Raw genomic sequence first — 14,158 nt, 5'->3', positions numbered from 1 at the left:
ACTTTTATGATTAATTTAACAATTAATTATTGTTATATCAAGCAGTGTTTTAGGAGATAAATGAAAAAGTTGCAATTGGTGGAATGTCTGCTCCTAAAGGGCTAGTGGTCAGGACGTTAGCATGTTTCTATGAACTTCCTCTAAGCACATTTCCAGCGGCTCCCACTGTCCCACAAGAGTGGACGCAGACTGGTCTTAAGTTGTCAGTTCTCAAAACTGTAATGTAGCTTCTATGTACATTATGGTTGCTATAGACAATTTTAATTGTGCTGTTGTACACAGAAAGAAAACCTATGCGCCCCCCTCACCTGCTTTACAAGTTTTTTAAATTGCAATAATTGCATCAAATGCAGTAAACATAAAACATTCATTAAATGTTGCTTATTTCTTTTAGAAGCCTCAGCTGTCAGAGGATTACACTGCATAAAAATCTTTTCTTTTCCTACGTGCTGAACTCTTTGTTTACGATCATTCATCTTACGGCCGTCGTACCCAACCTGAACCTGGTGAAAAGAAACCCCGTAAGTATTTATATCTTACATCTATTGCCTTCCAAAACCCTGTCTCTATATGTGTGCGTACTGTATAGATAGATAGATAGATAGATAGATAGATAGATAGATAGATAGATAGATAGATAGATAGATAGATAGATAGATAGATAGATAGATAGATAGATAGATATGAGACAGATAGATAGATATGAGACAGATAGATAGATAGATAGATTTGAGATAGATATGATATAGATAGATATGAAATAGGATAGATAGATAGATAGATAGATAGATAGATAGATAGATAGATAGATAGATATGAGATAGATAGATAGATAGATAGATAGATAGGAGATAGATAGATAAGAGATCGATCAATAGATAGGAGATAGATAGATAGATAGATAGATAGATAGATAGATAGACAGATATGAGATAGATAGATAGGTAGATAGGAGATAGATGGATAGATAGATAGATAGATAGATAGATAGATAGATAGATAGATAGGTAGATAGGAGATAGATGGATAGATAGATGGATAGATAGATAGACAGATATGAGATAGATAGATAGATAGGTAGATAGGAGATAGATGGATAGATAGATGGATAGATAGATAGATAGATAGACAGATATGATAGATAGATAGATAGATAGATAGATAGATAGATAGATAGATAGATAGATAGATAGATAGATAGATAGATAGATAGATAGATAGGAGATAGATGGATAGATAGATAGGAGATAGATAGATAGATAGATAGATAGATAGATAGATAGGAGATAGATAGATAGATAGATAGGTAGATATGAGATAGATAGATATGAGATAGATAGATATAGCAAAATGTCTGGATTATGTAGCACTGTGTAAATGTTAACATTATGGGAATTTCTACTCAAATTGGGCTTGATTCTGAGTCTGATGCAAGTGGGAGAGAGGACAGTTCTCACGGATGTCACCACAACGCGCATGTGTGATAGAAATTGGCGACTGCGCATGCACCGGATAAGACTTACACCTATTTTCGGAGAGCGCTCATGCGAATGGATTGACCTGTTTGTTGCCAGACTACGCTTTCCGTGAAATGGACGTTTCTCTTCGCCAGTTGGGCAGCGACCATGCGATTCAACGGAACGGCCCCATTTCATGGGAGTAACATGGACGGGTAATCCAACGTGCATGCATGATCGTAGCGTTCGGATGAAGAGAGAACGTCTGTCTCTGACAGATCATTTGCACCTAGCGCGGGGCTAGTGCAACCCCAGATACTGATGATGATGGTGTCTATAGACGGACACCCAGCGAGCAGGACGGGCCCCCACTTTCAGTTGCGCTAAATTTCTGCACACTTCGGCGGGTTCTTGCATTTATAGAAGGCCATGGCCGCCCGGAAGAGCATATACGTCCGACTCACAATCAGGCCCATTGTATTTCTCATATTTTAACATTTTCGGAATTTGTTGTAATATAGGGGTAAATTTACTAAAGTGAGAGTTTTTAGAAGTGAAGATGTTACTCATAGCAACCAATCAGATTCTAGCTATAATCTTCTAGAAGGGGTTAGTTAAATATAAGTAGAATCTGATTTTTTCCTATGGGCAACATCTCCACTTCTAAAAACGCTCACTTTAGTAAATATACCCCTTACAGTCATTTCTATATTTCCTTCAGTAATATTTTGTAAGACTGCAAATTACCATACAATTCCCCTTTCTCCTTCTGTTGATTTACCTGTAAGATGTTACTATGCTCCCAGTGGATTGATAGACTTCATTCTCATGTAATTCATGTTTCAGACCATACAGTAACAGTCTCCGCCGTGTGGTTAAGGACCTGTTCAGTTTTTAAAATCGCATATTTTTGGACAATTTTCCTTGCAGGTTTCAAAACCGCAAATTTCTTGAAGGCAAAACCCGTCATGTTGGCTTATGTAATTTACGCAAAGCTTTGTTTTTCCTTCAAGAGAATTGCCGTTTTAAAACCCACAGAGAAAGTCACCCAAATTCACCAATTTAAAAACCAATGAAGCTTGATAAATCAGGCCAAATATCAGGTGTTAAATGAGAATAGGAACTACAGAATATAAAGTGAGAGGAGTGGCCGGGCTGAACTTTTTTCTTTTTATATTATTTAGCCAAATAATGACGTGGTTCAAGCCACTGAAGTGCCACCATATTGTTTTTTAAAATAAGGAATTGACCTATCTCCCTAAATCCATCTAAGGGCCGTATTCAATCTGAAGCGAAAAGCCGTTTTCGCTTGTTTTTGGCCAAAAAAATTTCCGCCGATGACGTCATTTTCGCCTGTTTTGATATTTCTCCGTATTCAATTTGGAAGAGTTTAAGCCTAGGCATAAAGTCAATGCAATGTAATAGGCGAAAAAGTTTTGCCTATGAATGCCAGGCGGAAAAAAGTGCAGACTTGGGGTTTTGGGGTGCAACGTTGCTGGAGCCCCCGTGCAGCCTTCAGACAGTTCCCAAAGATAAACTGTGTCAAAAATTAAAAAAAAAAAACAAGCCAAATCGGGGGGTACCATAGCTAAGCCACATGTCAGAGCATCTTTTGGGGAGTGTCAGGCTGATTTCCCCAAATCTGACAGCACTTTCCACCTGTTCAAGTTTTGCTGGGTCCCGTTTTCGCGTACTTCCATACTGAATACGTGGTAAAGCGGGCACGGGCGCGATACTTTTCCTCCTACAAAAGACACGATGTAGGCGAAAGAAACACAAGTGTGTGCCTGACCGTTTGAACGCCGTTGCGCGGACGTGCATAATTTAGCCATTGTGATGGCATACGCGGCTTGAGTAATCACTGCATGCAACGAGGTTAGCAATTTCTAAGTAAGGTCAGGGCTGCTGTAATTCTGCATGAGGGGCTAATGGTATTCGATGTTACCGATGTTTGTGAAGGTTTGCAAAGTATTACATATTGCGATAGTGGGAGGCAGTGGGCGTCTTTATGCTGGCAGTGCGACGGCATTGCGTTTGCAGTCATTAGCATATTTTCCGAGCAGACCTGCATGCGATTACGGAGCTGCGATCGCAATAGCGATCCATGATGAATCAGGCCCTGAGATACTTTTATTAGCAAGTAAACCAAACGGATCTTCCATTCTACCATGTCTCGGGAACACTAAATTGCAACTGTCTTTTTAATTAATAGATTGATTGTCGTCTGCATTTGTATTACGAAATCCCTGAGTATTTGATTGATTCATTTTTTTTTCATTGAGTGAACATGCAAGAAATAATTATATTATTTGAAACGTAAATTTGAAGTTGGGGCTCTGTTGGGTTCTAGGGCTCACATAATTAAAAGCCATGTTCCTTGAAAAGAGATAAAGTACAGGTTTACACGCCATATTGGGATGTCAAGCAGATGAATTTAGATTTGTAGGTTTCATCTATGAGTCATGGGTGAAAGTGTTGTCTTGGGAACAAAATGGATAAGATTGATCATAACGTATGTCACACGGAAAAACGTTGCCATACTTAGTGTCGTGAATGTGCATCGAAGTATACACATGGGACGTCTTGTCAAATCCATATATTTTTAATAGAGTAGAACTAATTGCATTGCAGCCAATCTGGCTTTTCTCATTATCACACTCAACGATGTGGATAATTAACAATATTTAAACAATGTAAGAGGAGAAAAGTACAGGGCAATGTAACACTCCACTTGTGAAAACTTTCAACATGTTGTAACAGAGGGATATAGGCGGAACAGTTGTACCGGGACTCACAGATAAAACCATTTATAACCTGCGCCCTGCTGATCATTGCAGCGGTTTGGATGGATCTATCTGTGTGGTCCAGGAGCTATTGATCTTCAGGCACCTCCGGGGACTGGAGCAATAAAGTTTTTTTTGTTTATCGCAACGTGGTGCGCATGATGTCAAGATGTCATGAAGCACTACTGAAAGGCAGAGGAGCTGCAGCGCAAAGAGGATCAGGCAGAAGACAAAGAGTCTGTAGGCTGAAGCCGGTGGAATGCTGGGGTTGGAACCAGAGAGACTCTGCGGGGCAGGCTGGAGCTGGAGAGACACTGAGGGGCTGGAGAGACAGATGGGGCTGGCTGGAGAGACACTAGGGGGTTGAAGAGACAGTAGGGGGATAGCTGGAGCTGGAGAGACACTGGAGGGCTGGCTGGAAAAACAGTGGGGGGCTGCAGAGACACTGGGTGGCTAGAAAGAGACTGCAGGGCGGGAGCTGCAGAAACACAGGGGAATGAGGCTGTAGAAACACAATGGGAGATTGGGATGAATAGAACTGGGCAGAGTGACTGAAAGTTATCTGCAATTTGCTCTGATTTTCTGGCACATTACTTCCTCCTTTGCCCCCTCAGCTGCGTTGCTGCATGATGTGTGTGTCTGGGGGGGGGAGGCAGGGGCAGCATTGTCTTTTGCTCTTACAGGCACCTGGTATGAACTTATGCCCCCGATGGCCCCCTGACGAGACAGCCCATCACCTTTTTCCACCTTGTGGAGTGCCTGAAGATAGACCGCAGTACACGGAAAGACGGAGCACTCATCTTCCTGCTCCCAATGCTACCCTGGCACATGTTGCTTGTGTAATGACATGATGTTACATGTGTCACTTGTGTGGGGTATCAGCCCATGGAGCAGTGGAGCCCTGTGACTGCACTGGAGATATCTGTACTACTATCCCATGAATTCTGGGACACTAGTAAGTTATCAGGCTATAGCTTATGCTTCTAAGTGTTCTGATCGGGATTGGAATTTTCATTAGCCACAGTAGGCATGTTCCTAAGGGCAGCCTATGGTGAGTATCGGCTCTTCCACTACACACACAGGACCTACACTTTTATAAAAAGTACTGAGTGAATGAGAAACATCAAGAGACACGAAGGAGGCATTAGTGCCACTACATCCTGCTTTTTATCAGGACCAGCAAAACGAGTGTTCGTCAAAAAAATGGTATTGGCCTTGGGCACCAAGTGTTTTACGAATCCAAGCCCACTGCAGTGGGTAAGTCCAAAGTAAAGTCCCATAATCTTTTTTTTACATCTTTATTTTTGCTTTTACAATAAAAAATATCTGCTGGTATCAGCACTGTTGACATAGTGGTCAGCAATATTGTCTCACAGCACTGAGGTCATGAGTTCAAGTAACGAACAAGTAACCAATCAATGTGGAATTTGTATGTTCTCCCCGGGTTTGCGTGGGTTTTCACCGAGTGCCCCGGTTTCCCCTCACACTCCAAAGACATACTGGTAGTATAATTGGCTTCTGACAAAAAAAAATTAACTCTAGTGTGTATGTGTGTATCCATGTGGTACGGAATATAGATTGCAAGCTCCACCGGGGCAGTGACTGATGTGAACGGACAAGCAGACTATACCAGTGCTCACGGTAGGCTGGCCCCATCATTAGGCAGGATAGATGCAGATGAGACACTGACTACTGATTGCACTTTAAGAATGTATCCTATATTGACTGTGCTGAATGACTTGTGTACGGGGGTCTGCACCATTTATCCCGCACTCATGTTCTTGCCAAGGTAAAAGCATTGTCACTATTCTGTATCTATGTAACGCTAAATAAAACAACCACGATGCAGTAGTTTAAATCGTACTCTGTACTGGACGCTGAATAATGGATTTGTCAGAATTTAAGGAAATCTGTCTAAATTTACCCAAAATTCACAAAATAAATGACACCCACAGGAAAATCCGGACAAACGTAGTGAAAGGAACATAAAGAAGCAAAAAAGCATGGATTGAGAAATGCCACATGTTTATAGTTATAAAAGAAAGCTATAACTCCTCTGACAGTGGCTCTGAGAGGGGGCGTGGGCACAAAGTACAAGGCCTAAGCCTATCTAGGCGCCCAGGAGTGCAGGGGAGGCATAACCACGCCCACCTGGATGCCACGACCACACCCCATTCTGCACCATGGAGAGATGCTGCTTGGCAGGGTGGGGGCGGGGCCATGCCACTCCTGTTGGCCACACTCCCCAAAGTCAGACCTTCCTAATGGCTCAGCGGCTCTGGTTCTATGGGAAAGTGTCTGTGAATGCTGCTATAAGGGGTTAAAATTGTGACTTATGACGTTACTTGTGCTAATAAGCAGCCTGGCCTCTGGTCACTTGAATCTATATCATTACTACTGTTCTGTGCGCTTTTGGTACATGGCAGCAGTGCCTGATTTTCTTATACGCAAATGCTTAAAGCAGTATGTATGTACGCATACCTCCCAACATTTATAGTTTTCCAATCAGAACTCACTCCCGACCAGAGGGCGTGCACGGTGAGTGCTCCTGCTTTCCCCTCTACTTCGCATCCCCCACCCCTGTGCGTGGGACACTGCAGCCCGTGGGTGGGATGGCAGGACAGTCCCCGAAAACTATGTACTCCCTGTCCCACTGTCCTTTCTCTTTGATCTGTCTAAGCGTTTATTATTTTAACTTGTCAATGACATTAGTGTTGCAGTACCTGGTCATTTATTGCGCTGATATTTTGTCACTAGTTTTCACTTTGCAGCGTAAATCAGGATCTTATAGACTATTATTACTATGTGAAACTTGTCATGTTTTACACTTTTTGTTTAAACCAAATTGTCGCATTTTATTGTTTAAATTAGATATTGGAACTAACACGTGAGTAAAAACCATAATTTTGTGCGTGTATGTGCTGTGTCCATGTGGTACGGAATTCAGTGCGTGTATGTGCTGTGTCATGTGGTTCGGAATTCAGTGCGTGTATGTGCTGTGTCCATGTGGTACGGAATTCAGTGCATGTATGTGCTGTGTCCATGTGGTACGGAATTCAGTGCGTGTATGTGCTGTGTCCATGTGGTACGGAATTCAGTGCGTGTATGTGCTGTGTCCATGTGGTACAGAATTCAGTGCGTGTATGTGCTGTGTCATGTGGTTCGGAATTCAGTGCGTGTATGTGCTGTGTCCATGTGGTACGGAATTCAGTGCGTGTATGTGCTGTGTCCATGTGGTACGGAATTCAGTGCGTGTATGTGCTGTGTCCATGTGGTACAGAATTCAGTGCGTGTATGTGCTGTGTCCATGTGGTACGGAATTCAGTGCGTGTATGTGCTGTGTCCATGTGGTACGGAATTCAGTGCGTGTATGTGCTGCGTCCATGTGGTTCGGAATTCAGTGCGTGTATGTGCTGCTTCCATGTGGTACGGAATTCAGCGCGTGTATGTGATGTGTCCATGTGGTACGGAATTCAGCGCGTGTATGTGCTGTGTCCATGTGGTACGGAATTCAGTGCGTGTATGTGCTGTGTCCATGTGGTACGGAATTCAGTGCGTGTATGTGCTGTGTCCATGTGGTACGGAATTCAGTGCGTGTATGTGCTGTGTCCATGTGGTACAGAATTCAGTGCGTGTATGTGCTGTGTCCATGTGGTACGGAATTCAGTGCGTGTATGTGCTGTGTCCATGTGGTACGGAATTCAGTGCGTGTATGTGCTGCGTCCATGTGGTTCGGAATTCAGTGCGTGTATGTGCTGCTTCCATGTGGTACGGAATTCAGAGCGTGTATGTGATGTGTCCATGTGGTACGGAATTCAGTGCGTGTATGTGCTGTGTCCATGTGGTACGGAATTCAGTGCGTGTATGTGCTGTGTCCATGTGGTTCGGAATTCAGTGCGTGTATGTGCTGCGTCCATGTGGTACGGAATTCAGTGCGTGTATGTGCTGCGTCCATGTGGTACGGAATTCAGTGCGTGTATGTGCTGTGTCCATGTGGTACGGAATTCAGTGCGTGTATGTGCTGCGTCCATGTGGTACGGAATTCAGTGCGTGTATGTGCTGTGTCCATGTGGTACGGAATTCAGTGCGTGTATGTGCTGTGTCCATGTGGTACGGAATTCAGTGCGTGTATGTACTGTGTCCATGTGGTACGGAATTCAGTGCGCGTATGTGCTGCGTCCATGTAGTACGGAATTCAGTGCGTGTATGTGCTGTGTCCATGTGGTACGGAATTCAGTGCGTGTATGTGCTGTGTCCATGTGGTACGGAATTCAGTGCGTGTATGTGCTGTGTCCATGTGGTACGGAATTCAGTGCGCGTATGTGCTGCGTCCATGTAGTACGGAATTCAGTGCGCGTATGTGCTGCGTCCATGTAGTACGGAATTCAGTGCGTGTATGTGCTGTGTCCATGTGGTACGGAATTCAGTGCGTGTATGTGCTGTGTGACCACCAGGTCACTGAATTCTACTGAGCTTGTTTGAAGTTCCCTTAAATGTCTGCCACGTGGCCACACAGTTTTCTACATGGACAGAGAAGCTACATCATATCTGTGAGCTTAATGACCCACTGCAGGCTGAACAGACAGATAAATGAATCAAACTTTCATCAGGGACTTTGAAAGTCGCAGTATCACATTTGCTCTTTTTCTTAGTGCTGGAGAGGTTATGTTATAGCGCTCCGTCACTGCTTCAGCGAGCAATCTCTAGTGAGATGCAGGGGAGGGAAAGGAGCCTCATAGTTATATGCAGGGGAGCCAAGAGGGGAGAGAGGGTGTTAATCACAAGGCCCCAGTTCCACTAGCACCCTGTGTGAGAAATTGTGGAGCGCCCCCCCCCCCCCAATCCAACTATGGGGCTGATTCAGAGATGGACACATACTTGGTATGCAGCGGCTGTGTGAAATTATGCAAAGAGTGCAGTTGGCGTCTGATGTAAAAAGACGCCCACTGCCGTCTTCTCTGATCCAATGCTGCATCCGGAGATGCAGCCATCAGGACAACTGCGTGACCATTGGACATATCAGTAACCCTCTGATTACTCATACAGGATGCCGACGATCAGGATCCCAGTGGTCAGAATCCTGACACCGGCATACCGAATGGTCAGTATCCTAACCCTCCCCCTCTCCTTACCCCTAATTCTAACCCTTTCTCCCTGCTGCCTAAACCTAACCTCCCTCCCAATGCCTAAACCTAACCTCCCTCCCAACGCCTAAACCTAACCTCCCTCCCAATGCCTAAACCTAACCTCCCTCAATGCCTAAACCTAACCTCCCTCCAAATGCCTAACCTTAACCTCCCTCCCAATGCCTAAACCTAACCTCCCTCCCAATGCATAAACCTAACCTCCCTCAATGCCTAAACCTAACCTCCCTCCCAATGCCTAAACCTAACCTCCCTCCAAATGCCTAAACCGAATCCTCCCCCCTTAGTGCCTAACCCTACTCCTCCTCCTAACGCAAGTACTTACCGTCAGGATGCCGGTGCCAGGATTCTGACAGGTGTCAGGATTCTAGTGCCGGCATTCTTAGCGCCGGCATCCCAACTGTCGTATTATAACCACATCCCATCCGGTGAAATCACACTGCTGGGACCAGTGAAGCTGCATCCAGGGACACGGCCGCTGGCTTCAACAAGCCCATAAAACGGGTCCCCCTACAGTGCCTGGGCCCGAAGCTCTCTCAATGGTCTTCCCTGATTATAACTTATATGTTTGCATAAAGTAAGATCTGTGGGTGTGATATGTATTCCCGACAGTGGCTGCCCGACAAAGGAGGAAATCCTGATCGTCCTAAAGGTAAGTATTTACTAACCTAACCTAACCAGCCTAACCCTGCTTAGGGGTGCCTAACCCTAACCTCCCCCCGTGCCTAACCCTAACCCCCCCTCTAAGTGCCTAAACCTAACCCTCCCTTCCCTGCTGCCTAAACCTAAGTCCCCTGGAGGGGTGCCCAACCCTAACCTCCCGGGGGGGGGTGCCTAACCCTAAGTCCCCCCCAGGAGCCCTAAACCTAATCCTCCCCCCCCGCGCGGCTGTCCACTGCGGTGCCCGGCATCCGCTCGATCGGGATGCCGGGCGCCGGTCTCCAGACTTCGGGCAAATGACAGGCGTTTACATTTAGACGCCTGTCATTCATCCCTAGTCGGGATAAAGCAGTCTGTAAGTCGGCGGTCGGCATTTAGTCCGTCGGGTTCCAGACTACATCCCAGATCTGTACAGTATACTGTACATATTTGAGGCAAAGTCAATGAAAGTAGAGTTCACCTAGCCTACAGCTAGTCTTATTGTGTGCAAATAAGCAAATTATATAACTGCAAAAGTATTTGATAGACCTGCCTGACTATAAATATACATTTAGAGTTCCCCTCTCTACTTATGGAAGGATCTAGGCCAGGGAATGGGTATGTAATACCGGCTGTCGGGATGCCTCCTGTCAAAATACCGACAGCGGCATCCCAATGGTCTGGTAAGTATAGTAACCCTCCCCCCTTCTCCCCCTAACCCTCCCTTCTTGTAGCCTAACACTAACCCTTCCCACCCCGCACACCCTAACCCTCCTCGTTAGTACCTAAACCTAAGACTCCCCCTTTATGCCTAAACCTAACCCTCCCCCCTTAGTGCCTAAACCTAACTTCCCCCCAGTGTTGCCTAACCCTAACCTCCCCCCCCCCCAAAATCTAACCCTAACCCCGCTATGCTGCTTAAACCTAACACTCCCTCCACAATGGGTAGTAAATATTTCCCACTACCACTCCTCTCCATGGCTGCAAATTCAACCTACAATCTGTACTTTATATGGAACTGTTGGAAGAGCCAGGTCTTTTTTAATATGAGTGTAAAGGAGACATGCACCAGGACAATCTCCTATTTGACATTTTGGTAATGGAATCTGCATGGGACAGATATCCTAGATAAAATAGGAAGGAAACCCCTTGTTTCAGTACATTTATGTCTATTTTTTCTTCTAAGTCTCTTCACCTAGATGATACTAAGGTCACCTGTAATCCACTGGATATGATTGAAAAACAAAATGGAAAAAAACAAACAAAAAAGAACTACCTATCAACGTACATATTAACCTAGTTGTATAGTCTTAAAGCTGGGTACACATTAAACGACGTGTGTACCCAGCGATGCGGCACATGACCACCCCTGCCGACAGGCCGACATATTGGACAGCCCGTACACACTGGGCGATCCTTTTGCCCCGACTGCCCGATATGCCGTCTCTAGCCGCATAGTGCTGCATGTACAAAAGATCAGGTGATGCGACTGACGACCCAACGGGAGCGCGCAATGCACGATATAGTGCACACACACTGGGTGATTTAAACCAGGGATGGGGAACCTCAGGCCTGGGGACCATATAAGGCCCTCGGAATCATTTGGTCTGGCCCTCTGAGCTTTTTTCTGCTGGCCTCATCTGGCTAGCAGGGTGCCTAGAATGTCACCCTGCAGTTAGAATCTATGCAGCAGTGCCGCCTGTAGCGTCTGCTTCAGATGGTCACACCACTGCCCTTACAGCTCCCCGGAGCATCATCAGGATGCTCCGGGCATTGCTGTAATCACCCGTGATTGTGGCCCCGACCCTTGTGACATCATATGGAAAGGGGGTGTGGTCTGCACCAGGCCAGCGAATAATGTTATATATATCAAAATGGCCCTCGGCAGAAAAAAGGTTCCCAACCCCTGATTTAAACAATTTGTCGTTCCGATGAGTCGGAATCGGCCAAATCGTTAACAAAATCGTCTAGTGTGTAGGGACCTTGGCCCTCATTCAGAGCCGCTCGCTAGCGGCCGTACGCTCGTTCCGAGCGATGTTCGCACATCTGCGCAAGCGTACGGTTTTTAGTACGCATGCGCGAACCAGTCAGTGCGGCCGAAAATCGTTTGTACGCTATATAGCGAGTGCCTGCTATTTTGAGTGACAGAATGAGGCGCATGTGGGTGGTAACAGGGGAAGGTGCTTGAAAACGGGGGAGTGGATTTCGAACGCAGGCGTGCTTAAAGGTCAAAACGGGCGTTTTAAGGGAGTGCATAATTAATACAGCAGCGTCATTGACCACGTCACTTGTTTTTTTTTAACTCAGAACTACTCGCAAAATAGCGGTTGAAAAAACCAACCACAAGAATAGCGAGCAGTTCATACGCTGTACGATGTACTTGATTAATCTAAGAAATAGTGGACATGACGTATGGTGCGAGCGGCCAGGGGGCGTTTTTAACAAATAAACGAGCGTATGTTTTGCTCGCTCGTTCAGACTTAGAGGTGGGAACAGACTGCAATTTGCGAACGGATCATTTGAATAGCCACCCCTTGTTTTTGAACGAACGACCGCAAATAGCGAACGGCTCTGAATCAGGCCCCTTATTCCAAACTTTGCTTCCATACAAGTCTTAAACCTAAACCTTTTCCCAGCCATAACTATCGATCCAATATTAGCCGGGATCCTAATTCTAATCCCGCCAACACATTAACCGTTTTTTATGCACTGTGCCACCAAATCAGTACATTTGCACAAAAAAATAAATGCGCCGTGAAATTAAATTACATTGTGATAATGACTAATAAAATAATATACAGTTCAGAAGTATGTTGGCAACACAGCTGAACGTAATGATGTGGAGGAACGCAGACATGAAATGCTATGGGGCAAGCTACCTAGTGTTTCGTCTATTGAGCTGAACATAAAGTACGGACTTGTGTCTGGGCTAGAGAGCGGCATTAAGGTTCATTTTATCCCAGAATATTAATAGCAAAGATTAACATAATTCTTATCTATTGTCTGAGCCATTGCAGTCAGGCGGCACAGTTTTATGAAGTGCAGCAAACTCCTTTCCTAGGGCGTCCCGTGCTGCTGATTTAATACCAGGACACCAAGTAAAGTGATCTCCTTAATTGTTAATGCTTTCATTACAATAACACAGAAGAGTAAGAGATAAAGTGCAAGAAAGAAAACTTGTAAAGCAGCACTAAGGGAATATGTGATATGTCGCCGCGGACTCGGGGGCCTGATTCACAGATGGACCGCGGAGCCGTTGTGTACGCAGTTGGCCGATTATCATGGACTGCGCATGCGTCTAAGTCAAAATGCGCACGTGTCAAGTTCCATTACCGCTGTGCGCTCGCACTTATTCGCCAAATGATTAACAGGGACCATTCGTGGGCGGCAACGGAGGGATGGTGTCTTAAATACAGGTGTGTCGCAACCATTTTTGGGACATGTCTTAGCCTACGACTGCGATTGCGTATACAGAAAAAATGGCTCCGGTGTCTCCGTTATGGTGCCCGTTCTGCATTACAATAGTCCGAAGTCCAATAATCGGCTGATCTGCAGTCGATGCTGCGCCTTTGGATTTGTGGGATCCCGGTGGCTGCAACATTTGCATGTTGTCGCACATCGGCTGATCTGCGGTCGATGCTGCATCTTTGGACGCAGTCGTTGGATTTGTGGGATCCCAGCTGCAACATTTGCATGTTTTCGCACATCGGCTGTGGACAAATTCCCGGCGGCGCTATTAGTGTACATCTCTGATCAGACTCCTGGTTCTGAATCACTTTGACCATAATGATTTTGGTTCTGTCAGCAACATGTTATGGATCAAAACTATCTAGGTGTAAAACTGTAGAGTGAATGGTCGTTTGTGACAGGTTATGCTTACCATTACGTAACTGCACACAGGTTTACTGAGAATATTGATTTGCTGCAGTGGTTCTGAGCTCCAGTCCTCCAATACCCCCAACAGGTCATGTTTTCAGGATTTCTTTAGTCAAGTGAGTTCATTTATTTTTCTGGTTTTCACAGACAGAAATCCTGAAAACATGACCTGTTAGGGGTACTTGACAATTACTTGTATGGAGTTAAGAACTACTGATTTGTGCAAATGTGTATACCAACCCATTGTAGGAATTTGGTC

At 45.2% G+C, this 14,158-nt stretch overlaps 1 protein-coding gene across 2 annotated transcripts in view; it reads left to right on the top strand.

The window, feature by feature from the left end:
- The window catches only part of CALCR (calcitonin receptor), a 400,000-nt gene that overhangs the window by 301,877 nt on the left and 83,965 nt on the right, over positions 1–14,158 (top strand). For both annotated transcript variants that reach the window (XM_088442186.1, XM_088442187.1), the window contains exon 7: positions 395–521. In XM_088442186.1, coding sequence (XP_088298312.1) covers positions 395–521 — 127 coding nt within the window. The remainder of the gene's footprint in view (positions 1–394; positions 522–14,158) is intronic.

Source organism: Taudactylus pleione, unplaced genomic scaffold (assembly GCF_031769625.1).
Source record: "Taudactylus pleione unplaced genomic scaffold, aTauple2 ptg000306l, whole genome shotgun sequence".
Classification (NCBI taxonomy): domain Eukaryota; kingdom Metazoa; phylum Chordata; class Amphibia; order Anura; family Myobatrachidae; genus Taudactylus; species Taudactylus pleione.
This window is presented reverse-complemented; position numbering and strand designations above follow the sequence as displayed.